We start from the raw sequence: 12,099 nt of genomic DNA, 5'->3' as shown, positions 1-12,099 counted from the left end.
TTGATAGCTTGGCTCAGCTGGGTTGTCACCATCTGCTGACGGTTCAACAAGGGCCCTTTGCAGCTCAGAAGATCTTTGGGTCACAGTGTGGGAAGGTGGAATTGGGGACAGATTAGGAGGATGGAGGACTCCAGCAGGAGAACAGCTGCAGCTCTCCCTGCTGAATCGGCTCCTCCAGTCAGAAGATGGGTGAGCGGGGAGAAGAGTGCTTCCACTGTGTTGCAAGGATGTTTGGCCTCTTTGGAACCAGGTGAGATCACTAAGATTGGCAGCAGGACAGTCCTGCCCCAGGTCAGCATCTTACCTGGCCTTGGCCCAGGGAAATGGCAGAGAGCTTTTCGGAGAACCTCATCTCTGCAGCAAACTTGTAGAGGTCGGCAGCTGGGTCAGTGCCTGGGGACAGCACGAACACAAGGGGGGTGGTGGCACTGGACTCCCTGAACACGATGGAGAGATCAGCAGTCTGCAACAGAGATAGCTTGTCATAGCAGAGGGCTGTGCATCAGGGCTGCATCTTGGCACCGTGCACAGCACCACCTCACCCAGCCTGACCTCCAGCCCCCTCTGTGCCACCAGTGTGGTGCTGGAGACAGAAGCATGTTCCGTTAGGGCCTGGTAATGTTCTGCTTTGGCAGGATTAGGATCAGGGCAGTGATTAGTTTCCCATTGGAAGCTGTATGCCTGTGGTAACCGCTCCCTCCCAGAACAGTTTCACTGCTAGATGAGAGGGAGGAATTCCCTCCTCTAAGGCATAAAAGTGTTCTCCAGCTTTGGAGTCTGTTGGCACAATCCTCCTCCATGGCTGGAGGGAGACATCCCTGCTGCAGCTGGAAAAAGCTGCCGGCCCCTTTGCAGCTCCCCTCCAGCCGTGCTCCCTTTAGGCTGATTACCTGAGGCTCAATGAAGTGCCGATCGAGGTTCAGTGCCACAAAGTCCTGCATGGCGTTGGTGATCTTATCTCCTCTCAGACACCGCAGAACCAGCAGCTTCTGGAAGGCATCGAGCTCTGCGTCCCACTTCCCTGGCAGGGGCTCTCTGCAAAGCAGTTATGTTGGAGGAATGGGTCAGATCCCGCAGCTCCCTAAGAAGCACTCAGGATACTCTACAGGAGGCCATGGAGTCTGAGGAGGGACAAGGACCTTCCAGCCTGAGGTTGTTGTTCATAGCTTTGAAATTATTAGAGCACAAAGCAGAGCAACAGCTGCTTCTGGGCCCTGCCTTATGCAAGCAAGAATGCCAGAAGCCCAAGCCTGCTGTGAACAGAGCTGGTACTGTGGCTGAATCAGCACCTCATGCTCTTCCAGAGATGCCATCGTGTGCCTGGCGCAGTGCAACACAACTGACAAAGGTTGGGGCATTTACCTGTGAGGTTTTTGGCTGTCAAAAATGGCCCTGAATGCTGCAAGGTTGGCAGTAAAGTCATCGGCAAAGCCAGAGAAGTTCTTCAGGTTGCTCAAAGCCAGGATGTCTCCCCACGCTCGCTCATTCAGCCAGTCTGGAGCTGGGTTCTCCTGCAGCTCCTTTACAGTTCCCCCTGAGAGCAGGAATCGCCACTCATCCTGAGAACAGGACAGTACAAGGCCATGGCTTACAGCACCCCTGGGCCTGAAGCACGCAGGTTCAGCAGCCCTGCATGTAGGCACAGGGAAAGGTCTGAGATCTGAATGAACAGAAAGGCTCCAGCTTTACCAACCAGCCTGCCACATTTGCACCTGGCCCCATGGAACGAGGCTTTTTTCCCACACCTGCCTGCTAAGCAAGGGGACTGTACACCTGAGCCTGGGCTGCTCTGCTGGGACCCTATTCAAGGATTGGAGTGACTTGCATACCATATCAATCCGCCCGTCATTCATCAAGATCTGGGAGCAAACGAGGAAGGCAAACATGAGCTTGTGCTTCTCAAAGAGGCTACGGCACACGCTGCTGTAGAGGCTGAAGGTGACGTAGTTGTTGATGTTCACGATCCGGTCCTTCACAGTATCTGGAAAAAGACAAGGTCCAGACGAGGCAGTGGGTGATGTGGAAGGGGCACAAGACAACAGTGCTGCTCTCAAGTACAGGCTTAGTGCAGAATCCCCTACGAGAAGCGTATCATCCAGATGTTTGTGGGTGTACAATCACCGCAGTGCGGAGGAAAGGGTCAGGACAGGCCTTGTATCTGAACAAAGCAGCCCCAAAGAAAGGGCGTTTTCTGCAGCTGGGTATAGAGCTGCTTGCTCCTGCTTCTGCTCAGAAGAGAGCCAGTGTGGAATAAAGCACTGCCCTAGCACCAGGAGGGAGTCACTGCACCACAGCAGTCAAAAGGGCCCTGTGATGCTGCCATGCACTGCTGGGTGGATTGCTCCTGCAGCCAACACCCACACGTGGATCTGGCTCCATGACCAGCAGAGCCACATTGCTGCTGGGATGGCACACGCCTTGTCTGTGCCCTTGTACCACCATCTCCCTGCCTGTCAGATGGGGCAGCAGAGTAGTGCAAAAGAGGAGGGCAAGCTGAAACCCACGCTGTGCAGACACAGCCACGGGCAGCTCTGGACCACGCAGAGAGCCAAAGCAAGCAGGCACATCTGCCTTGACTCTTCAGGGTCCTAGCTTCTAAGCCAGGAACACGGTGTGAAGAAAGGGATGGGAAGGGACCATTTCTGGCACACACCTGCTCTCTCCGAGTTACTGATCCCCCTGAGGAAGATGTTGAGGAACCACTCCAGTGAGTACTGGTACATGGGGTCCACGCTGGACAGGTCTGAGACACAGAAGTAGAGGATTTGTGCACGGACAGCAACAGGGGCGTACTCCAAGCGTGTGGTGTTGATGTCCACCTCTGTCTGCTCTGCCGCCTTCACCTTGGTCTGAGGGACACAGGAGACGTTGCAGTTTGTGCGGTGCTGGCAGGAGATGGGTGGCTGCAGTGGATGAACACACACACATCATACCTGGATCTCCCCTGCCTTGAGCTTGGATGCTTCTAGCGCATTGATGAGCTCCAAGTCATCCACAGGGTTTCCTTGGGAAGTGCTGAGCCGATACAGGATCTGGTCTTCTATCTCCTTCAGCTCCTGACGCATCTCAGCATTGCTAAGGATCAGCTGGTTTCGAGCCTCTTCTAAGTCAGGTCGCTCCTCAGCCACCACTTGTCCCAGCAGTTGGTCCTCCAAGCCGCTGCAACAAAAAACAAGGGGTGGGGGTAGGGACAACGAGCCCAAAGGCTTCAGGGCCATAAGCTAAACTAAGTGGGAGCAGCTGCTGGGGTAAGCACGTACCTGGGTGAGATGGTGAAATTGATGAGGGTGAGTTTAGTGGAAATCTCAGGGCTGTAATGGGGATTGGACAGGTTGGTGGTGATGTACAGCTTGAAATCCTCATTGTAAGGGATCACCGAATCCCCCAACTTCAGCACTGTTCTGCCTTGCTGTTTGTAGGTCTGTATTAGGGACAAAAGCAGAAAGGCTGGGACATCCGTTCTTATGAAGGAAGGCATCCCACGTGCCCTCTGCTCTGCAGTGAGGAGAGAGCCTGTGGAGATGCTCAAAGCTGCTGGCAGACCCCACTTCCAGCCTAGACAAAGGACCTGCTTGAGCAGGATGGGTTCAAGGGCCGGGTCCAGCTCCTCGCCAACGTTCTCCAGCAGGAAGGGCTTCCCGTAAGTAATGGCATTTTCCAGGCTGCTGAGGAAGTCCCGGTCACTCATCTTGGCCACCTCCAGGCCGTTCACCTTCTCCTGAAAGGCAAAAGGGGAACACAGGGATGGAGAAGAGCCCAGAGCTATGCAGATCTGATACCAAGGGCTCTGCTGCTGTGTTGAGGAGATGAAGAGTGAGTGGAGATAACAGCTTGTCAATTAAAGCTGCTCAAGCCTTGAACCCCGATTAGGGGCCACATCTACAGCACTTCTGATGACGTGATGGTTACTGAGGCTCAGCCAACCTCACCATTGCCCACTAAGATCACCTCATCCCATTTCACCTGTGTCCCACCCATCATTCATGTGCATGGCTCGTCTCTTGCTAGGCAGATTTAACTTTCTGAAGCAGCAGAAATTACATCTTTTCTTGCTTAGCAAATTTGTGGCTATTTTTGCAAGTTTACTCCATTCGTGGAACATCACCAGATACTACAGGCAGCCCAAATGCCCAAATACTACAGGCATCACCAGATACTACAAAGGCAGCTTCCAGCAGGAAGCAGGGGACTGGGAGAAACCTCCTTCCAGCAGAGCCCAGCAATGGCAACTCAGAGCTCGTTTGCCTGCAAAGTGAGAGCAGGTGGGTGGGAAAAGCCTTTGGGGAGTACAACAGCAGCAGCTGCCTGTTGTCTTCTTGGTGCTCTTGAAAAGGCACCAGAGGGGCTCAGTGTGTGGAGGGAGTGAAGAGGAAGTGGCCCTTGTCTCTGGCATCAGGTACTGTTCTCACTAGTTAAATCATGCCATTCTGAGCTCTCTGTCCTAGAGGCATTAAAGGCTGTTACAGGGCATATCGGTATTATTCTCTACGTTTTAGAGTACAGTGAAGAAGGTAAGGTCCCCAGAAATGGATGTTTTACTTGCTTGCAGAAGGCCCCCCCTGCTTCCCTGTGTTGATTCCTCTAAGCAGGGAAGTTCAGCTGAGATGAACTCAGACCCTGCCTGATACTGGGAGGGCTGGGGCAGAACAGCAGTAGGGCAGCTCTGTGCATAGCAGGCTTTGTGCTGCAGAAAGCTGCTTCCCCAACCCCATGGATTTAGCTTTTTCACCCTGTGGATCTTACCAAGTTCTTGATCCACTTGTTTGCTTGTCTTTGAGGGTCTATGCAGTGAGTCCAGCGCTGGGAGAACCGCGTTATTACCCCATTCTCCACAGACAGTGTGTCGTTTGGTAAACCAGCAACCTAATTGGGGGGGAAAAAACATCTATTTAGCAGCCACTGGGAACATCTGGAAACACAGCACAGCTGATCTCCTTGTCTTAGGAGCTGGCTGGCCTGTTCTCTCTTTATTGCGCTTGCCTGCTGTGTGTGCTGGATCAGTTCTGGGGCCCAGATTCAGAGAGCACCTTTTGGCTCTGTTTAGTCATGCAGGATGGTAGCTACGATATGTAATAAGGTTCGTCCTGAGATGCCTTTGCTATCCTGGCCCCTGCATGGCCATGCTGTGGAGGTTATGGCTGGGCAGGGGATGGTCTTGAGGGTTCTGAAGAGCTGCAGTTCTCTTTGGAGCAGCTGAGCCATAGGACAGAGCTGTGCTGGTTGAATTAGGGGGTGCCAGGTCCCCTTCTGCTCATTGAGCAGCATGCCCTGACAGTGACTATTGAGCTCTCTTGGGGTCTCTCCTTTGGTACAGCATCTCCTAATGAACTGTGTACCGGGTGTTTTAGCCTTTACCTGGGGCAGGCCTGTCCCCTGCCTCTTCAGCATCCTGCATCATCTTTTCCATTACTTGCCTGCCAGGAGCGGATTTCCACGGGGTCCCCAAGAGTGCTGATCAGGTTGGGCTCCTCGGTGTGAGGAATATTGTTTTCTGAGAGCTTGCTCAGCCACTCCTTGCACAGTGCCACGCGGTAATGTCCCTGCCATGAGAAACAGCATCACAGTCTTTTAGTAGCAACTATTCCACTGTGTGTGCAATGAAACCCTTCTGTTTCTACTCATATGTGACCCTGTGCAGCCTCTAGCACCAATGGAGAGAGATCCAGGAGGGAGGTTGCATCCTTTTGGCCTATTCTGAGCATCCAGCTTGAAGGGATTGTGGTGTTACAGCTCTGACCTGGCTCCTAGCAGGTAGCCACATGCCAGGGCAGTGCTGGTAGATATCCTGGGCAGCAAGGTCACCAGAGGGGCTGGGAAGTACAGCAAGCTGCCAGCTGCTGACCCCAAGCAGGGCAGAATCTGACTTGAAGCCTATCTAGCTGGCAACAGCAAGGGGCAGGAGAGCAAAGCAGCTAATAGGAGCACTGCATACTTACAGTAAAAGGGCCCAGGTAGGCAACAAAGCCAGCTGCAAGCAGCACATCCCCAGCAATGTTGTTGATCTTGTAATCCAGGTTCTCAACAGCGTCCTTCCAGCGCACCTTCTCATCAGCCAGGCTGTTTATGAGCTGTGGAATCAGATGCACACGTGAGACCTGCTGCTCTCTGGGTAACGCTGCAGGTGACTGAATGAGCCAGAGGGGCACTGCAGATCCTAAATTCTGTCCCAGCTTTGAGCACTTTGTGCTGGGTTGCTCTCATTTGTCCCTGTTTAACTGGTTAAGGAAGCTGCGGCACACGGAAGATTAGCTACATCAACCCTAATGTGCTGCTGAGACCTGGCCAGGCAGCTCCAATCCAGTGCTGCCATAAGCTGCAGGCACAAAACGTTGCTGGAAGTGGCAGGCACAGAGATTTTCACCACTGTGCTCCTTGGCCTGAAGTCAAGTTATCTCTTGTAAATAGGCAGAGCTGTTCCCTACCGTGGCGGCTCGGCCCAGTCTCTGCTGACACTGCTCACACTTCATCTCCAGTTCCTCCTTCTTGGCTATGCAGCTGTTGTACTTGGCTTGCAGAGCGGCAATACCATTTTCAACTTCCTGCAGGCGTTGCTTAGCTTCGTCAAGGACCTCCTGAGTTGCACGCAGGTCCTCTTCTGCCTCTCTCAAGGCTTTCTGGGGAGATATACAAGGAAACAGTGGCGATGCTGTGCTTGTGCTCAGGCTCCTCCCCAGAAGCCAAGAGCATCCAGCAGGAGCTAGTTGGGAACTGTGACCTTTTTTATTCATAACAGCACTAATTGGAGCTGAGATCCTTCCCTGTGCAACAAAGGCTGACCTGCAGGACTCTACTGGGAGATTCTCCGAGGCCAGGAATAAAAAAGCAGGAGTGAGGAAATAATAGTTTGTGTGTAGCTTCAAAAAGCCAGGAGCCTGCAGGAGCTTACTGCTCGGGATGTGGCCTAATGCCGAACAGGAGGAAAGCTTCCTCTGCTCACCCCAGCAAACACTTGGCTTGGAGAAGATCAAGATGAAACACAAATGAGGTATGGGAAGATGGGAAGTGCTTCTGGAAGTAGTTTCTGCTGGGTTAGGGTTTGGCCCGAAGGGCACAGCATCAATTCTGTCTCAGTGTGACTTTTTTCCCCTCGGCTTTATTAAGTTAATGGGTTTCTGGGTTTAGTAGCTCTATCAGGGCTTAATTGGAGTCTTAAATCCTGAGCTGCACACTGAAGCTGGGGACTCTCATCATCACACAGAAAGGACCGTAGCCCTGTGTGCCCTGACACCAAGAGCAACCAACTGTGCTGCCACTTACCCGCTTGGGCTCCACAACCTTGGCTACAAAGTGGTACTTGTGCATGGCGCGCACCCACTGGCAGATGGAGGTGCAAGCTTTGGAGACCTTGGCGATGGCAGCTGGCTGGAAATCCTTACTGTCAATGTAAGGCTGGATGGCCTTGATCACGGCGTCTGGAATGTTGTCCTGTGAGCAATGGTGGGAGAGAAAGGAGAATGGAGATGAGGTGCCAAAGATCTGATGGAGCAGGGTCAGAAAAGGCTTCCCCCAGTGGCTGCAGCCCGCCCCAGCACTGCTAAGGGCAGTGAAGGCATTGCACTGGAGCAAATGAATTGCACTGCTCTGTGATGAAGGCTGGGAAGCACAGCAGTGGGCTTGGGTAAATCCCTTCCTATAGCATGTGTCGGGATTTTCATCCAGCTCTTTCAAGTGGAACGAGCAGAGGTCCCACAGTCCAAAGTAATGAAGTGAGCTGATGTGGGAGCATCCAGGACAAATTCTTCCTTGCTACTAAGGGGCACTGCCTGGAAGAAGCTTTAAGCCTCATTGTTGTTAGCAAGATCTGTGCAAGGTAATGACCAATTCCTGGTCACAGCTCTGCTCCGTTGCCACTTACCTTATCATACTTAAACAGGCTGTCCAAGAACTTCCCTGGATCCTGGAGAAGGCCCCTGCCTGGCTCCCAGTAGTCATCCACCTTGGTGCCCAGCTTCTCCCCTGCCACTTTCTTGGGCTTGACTTCCTTCATGATGCAGACTGCTTCGATCACCATTTTCACACCGGGGGGAGGCCGCTGCATCGCTCGGACCTTCAATCCAAATGGAGACAATGGGTTGGCTTGGTCCTTGATGATGAGATGGGCTATTCAACCTCAGCTGGGGTGGAGGGAGCCCACTTAGAGGAGGGAGAGGTATCAGAAAAGAAAACTGATTATCAGAAAAGCTAAGGAGAAAACTGAGAAGGCTGGAAACAGCCTGCCCCAATGCTCTGAGATGGAGATCTATCTTCAAGCTGTAGATGTCTTGGCAAAGCAATCAGAGCTGTATGCCCACAGGGAAGGGGGAAGTGCAGACGTGGTATGGGCAGGCTTTCTCCCTTGCTCTGTGGGCTCTTAGTTGTCTTGTACCCCACTCTGGGAACGCTGCAGGGCCTGCAGTGCTGTATCAGTTGTGAAGGGGCTGCTGCAGCCCTTCAAGTAGGCTGCTAGGAGAGCTGCTAGGGCACCTTTGGGATGGCTGTGGGCATCAGGGCTCTTAGGAATAACTCCTGCTTTGTCCCTTTCTAGTGTTGGCTGTCCTTGCCATGTCCAGCTGGAGGCGTTTCCAGACCTTCCCCCAAGACAGAGTCAACAGAGGGGCAGAGTTTGTGAAGACGCTGCGGCTGTTCTACCCACAGGCAGATACCCTCTGTGAGAAGGACTTTGACTGGCTCTTCGAATGCCCTGAGGCTGAGCAGTTCATCATATGGTTCTGCAAAACAGTGGGACGGGAGAATGTGCTGAGCCCAGCTGAGGTGCAGGCCTATGATGCTCTGGTAGCTGCAGGCAAGCCTATCCTGGAAGGTGATGCCCTTGAGCAGGCATTGAAGAAGTGCCAGAAGACCCCGCAGCTCACACGTGTGATACCAGAGGCTGAGGGAAGCTCTTTGGAGGCCTTGGAGCAGGAGCTCCAGGAGCTGAAGGACTACAGTGCCCATCAGCTCAGGCAGCTCAACAAGCTGTTGATTTGGGCAGTCGGCTTGCAGCAGGAGCTGAGGTATTTGGAGGAGGAGGGGGAGAAGGCAATGAAGGAGGTCTTGAGGAAGGCTCACGTAGAGCTGAGAGTGGAGATCTTTCGAGCCACCACTGTCCTAAAGCAGCTCATTGAGGCTGCAAAGCAGCAGGTAGAGCAGCATGAGGAAGCAAGGAAAGGCCAGCGGCCGGCACTGCTGCATGAGATGGACCTCAGAGGCTACATAGAGCTTGAACAGCAGCTCACAGATGCATTTGAGCATTTAATGGAGCAGGACCTGCCTGGGAGCTCGGAAATACTGGGAGGAAGAAGAGCAGCCCCTCATCCAGAGTGTGCAGAGACAGGCCGAGGGGTGGCAGCTGATAGCCAGGAAATAAAGGTTCAAGGCTCAAGGGCAGGACCTGCAGCTGAGGGGAAGAGTGAGAGTGAGGAGCTGAGTGTGGGGGATGGGGAGGAAAAAGGTGGCAGCCAGGATGCCACAAAGAGAACAGACACCGAGCAAATGGGGCTGAAAAGCCTTAGGACTAATGGAGATGAAATACTGGGCAACCAAGACAGCTTCTGGATGGAGATGAGGCAGTTGGAGACAGCATATATCTGTGCTCAGATGGAGGTTATAGCCATGTCAGCCAAAGTGGAAGGCAGCTGTGCTGCATTAAATTGGGCCCAAAAGACCCTGCAGGCTCTCAAGGAGAACAAGGTAGGATCAGTGCTCCTTTCCAATCCCACCCTTTGGAGCACGGTGTGACTGTGCTGCAGCACTCCTCCACCAGGCACTGGGGCACAGCAAATGTGCCTAGAGGCTGCGGCCAAGCTGGGCAGTGCCAGCACTGTGCCTTGACAGCGACCTCCCTCATCTTCCCTCATACAGCATGTAGTAGAAGCCAAGCTCCGGAGTCACACTGCCACGTTTGAGAAGCAGCTTCATGCCCTGCACTGTGACATTGCTCAGATCCAGAGCCACCAGCTGCTGCCCCAGGTGAAGGCAGCAGTCAGGCTCTTCCTCCTGCCTGTCCTGCAGGAAAAGCTCCGTCTGGATAATGCTCGCCTGCAGAGTATTGGCCGGAGGCAGGAGCAGGCAGCTGCATGGGTGGCAAGCCAGCAAAGCCGACTGGATCTGCTGGAGCTCCAGTTGAAACGTGAGAGAAAGGAACTGGACCAGAAGGCTGCTTGGCTGGGAGAGGTAGAAACTGCTCTGAAGAATGCCCAGGCCAGGCTGCAGGTGTATCATGACTGCTGCAAAGAGGCCAACTCCTCCACGAAGGGTTCTGAACACACACAGATGGAGCCCAAAGACTCCATTGCCACACGGTAAGATTCTAGGTCTGCAAGTGCATGAGGAACAAACAAGATGTGGAGAAGATGGCATGGGAACAGGGGAGGCTTCTGGTAGATGAAAGCTACCAGTCAGTGTTCTTCTACCAGTGCTGGACCACCCTGCCTCCATGGTGGAGTGATGGCAGCCTCCTCCCATTGCACACACTGTCCCCTGAGCTCTGTTCTTCCTTCGTGTGGTCAGATGCTCACATCTCTGGTTGACTTCTCTCTTGCAGGCTCTGGGCAGTGCTGATGGGGCAAGACCAGGATGTGCAGCAATCCTGCAGCTACAAGGCCATAGCAGCCTGTTGTTCCCAGCTGGTGCAGGAACAGAGGGAGCTGGAAGCACAACTGGCAGCTCCTATATCCCAACACACCGACCTGGAGTCCACCATAGAGCAGCTCTACTGGCAGCTGTACGATGACTCCAAACAGCTGCAGCTTTGCTCTCCAGTAAGTAAGGAACTCTGTCCATCCATCCCCCTGCTCCACTTGGGTTGCACAGTAGGTGGACTGAGCTGTTAATACACCGTGTGTGTTTTAATGCGTTTGGTTTCTGCCCTTCAGGAGACTGCTGAACTGATGCACCAACTCATCACCACGCAGGATGCTCTCCACCAAAACCTGACAGAACTCCTGAATGACCTGAAGGTGAAGCGTGACTCTCTGCAGGACCCCAACCTGCGGGCAGAGCGCAACCTCTACCTTCATTTCTTCTGCAATGAGGAGCGGCTGAGAGAGGTGGTGGAAGAGCAGGAGAAGCAGGCATTGCCTTCCTCCAAGTGACTACTGATGGAGCTGCCTCTATGCAAAGGAGTAGATCAATACGATGCATCCTTGCTGTGCAAAGTGATGTTCTCCTCTAGTTGAGACAACACATTGGACTGAGAGAGATCCCTGGTGGTCCTGGCTCCAGTGGCAGGGTATGGTCATGGTCAGTAGTTAAGCTTAATATAAACATGGAGCTCATTCCTTAAAGTTGAAGGTTCCTAAAAGCCACGGGGAGGGTTAGATGAGATGTAAGAAGCTGAAGCACTTTGAGCTGGTATTTGGAAACCTTGTATAGTTGGGATACTCCTTGCCATGACAGCTCTACAAGGGAATGGGCGCTGCCTGCACCTTCCCCACCTTCTTGGGGAAAAGAGTTGTGCATGTTTTGGGGGAAATAAAAAGGTCTGTTTTTCACAATTGCAGAAGAATGAGTCTGTCTCTCCTCACCACAGCTGTCCTGCCCTGTGCAGTAAAAACTCCCACCCTGTATCTACTACCCCCATCCTTTGCTGAGGATCCTAGCTGTAGCTGCTGCTTGCTGAGGTTTCTCTTTAAGTTACAGGTACAGGCTGTGATGTTTCCTGCTGTGACTTGGCCATGGTTTTTCACTCTGACCATTCTATTTTCAGCCAGTTTCCTTGAAGTCAGCCCACTGACCCTTGCCTCTTCTCCTCTGCCTGGTAGTAGCTGCCTTTACCAAAGAGCTCGCTGGTTAGGTGTGCCACTGGATCTACGTCCACACCATGCAGCCAGCACTCAGGGTTGCATCATGATGTTGCTTGCTCCTGTAGGCAAGGACAGCAGTGTAGCTGCCTACAGTGTGACTCTGTAGGACAGACAAGTGAAGAAGTGGCTGGTGGAGGACGTGCAGGCAATTAGCCCACCACATGTGTGCAGAGGATGGAGGTGGTGTGAAAGGCTGTGGATTGTGCAAGCTTATAGAAGAGGAATTGCAGCAAAGTGCTGCTCAGCTGTAGCAGGTTAAGGTAAAAGCCTTGCTGTCCTTCCTGACCCTCAGAAACAGATTCCACCCCAGCACCCA

General features: G+C 53.1%; 2 protein-coding genes across 3 annotated transcripts in view; one reads left to right on the top strand and one right to left on the bottom strand.

Moving 5' to 3' along the window:
- The window catches only part of DNAH1 (dynein axonemal heavy chain 1), a 58,610-nt gene that overhangs the window by 5,107 nt on the left and 41,404 nt on the right, over positions 1-12,099 (bottom strand). Inside the window, exons 55-68 of the mRNA XM_072347867.1 lie at positions 7,856-8,047; positions 7,258-7,425; positions 6,423-6,614; positions 5,937-6,068; positions 5,415-5,540; positions 4,744-4,863; positions 3,569-3,718; positions 3,261-3,421; positions 2,934-3,159; positions 2,654-2,849; positions 1,830-1,981; positions 1,363-1,559; positions 891-1,035; positions 305-463 (exon numbers count right to left, since the gene is read on the bottom strand). Of these exons, the coding sequence (XP_072203968.1) occupies positions 305-463; positions 891-1,035; positions 1,363-1,559; positions 1,830-1,981; positions 2,654-2,849; positions 2,934-3,159; positions 3,261-3,421; positions 3,569-3,718; positions 4,744-4,863; positions 5,415-5,540; positions 5,937-6,068; positions 6,423-6,614; positions 7,258-7,425; positions 7,856-8,047 (2,316 nt within the window). The remainder of the gene's footprint in view (positions 1-304; positions 464-890; positions 1,036-1,362; positions 1,560-1,829; positions 1,982-2,653; positions 2,850-2,933; positions 3,160-3,260; positions 3,422-3,568; positions 3,719-4,743; positions 4,864-5,414; positions 5,541-5,936; positions 6,069-6,422; positions 6,615-7,257; positions 7,426-7,855; positions 8,048-12,099) is intronic.
- LOC140258000 (HAUS augmin-like complex subunit 3) lies at positions 4,333-11,440 on the top strand. 2 transcript variants are annotated; one of them, XM_072347865.1, is made up of 6 exons: positions 4,363-4,396; positions 4,779-4,850; positions 8,525-9,669; positions 9,841-10,280; positions 10,523-10,739; positions 10,854-11,440. In XM_072347865.1, the coding sequence occupies exons 3-6, from the start codon at positions 8,542-8,544 to the stop codon at positions 11,070-11,072; spliced, it is 2,004 nt and encodes a 667-aa protein (XP_072203966.1). In that variant the 5' UTR covers positions 4,363-4,396; positions 4,779-4,850; positions 8,525-8,541; the 3' UTR covers positions 11,073-11,440. The 2 variants fall into 2 exon arrangements, with proteins under 2 accessions (XP_072203967.1, XP_072203966.1); XM_072347866.1 differs by lacking the exon at positions 4,779-4,850 and having other exon boundaries at positions 4,333-4,396.

Source organism: Excalfactoria chinensis, chromosome 12 (assembly GCF_039878825.1).
Source record: "Excalfactoria chinensis isolate bCotChi1 chromosome 12, bCotChi1.hap2, whole genome shotgun sequence".
Lineage (NCBI taxonomy): Eukaryota > Metazoa > Chordata > Aves > Galliformes > Phasianidae > Excalfactoria > Excalfactoria chinensis.
This window is presented reverse-complemented; position numbering and strand designations above follow the sequence as displayed.

Excerpts from the sequence above, each read along its gene's own strand:
- LOC140258000 (XM_072347866.1), top strand. The coding sequence starts at position 8,542 with ATGTCCAGCTGGAGGCGTTTCCAGACCTTCCCCCAAGACAGAGTCAAC. Across the intron at positions 9,670-9,840 it reads AGGCTCTCAAGGAGAACAAG|CATGTAGTAGAAGCCAAGCT; the intron begins GTAGGATCAGTG and ends TCCCTCATACAG. Across the intron at positions 10,281-10,522 it reads AAAGACTCCATTGCCACACG|GCTCTGGGCAGTGCTGATGG; the intron begins GTAAGATTCTAG and ends TCTCTCTTGCAG.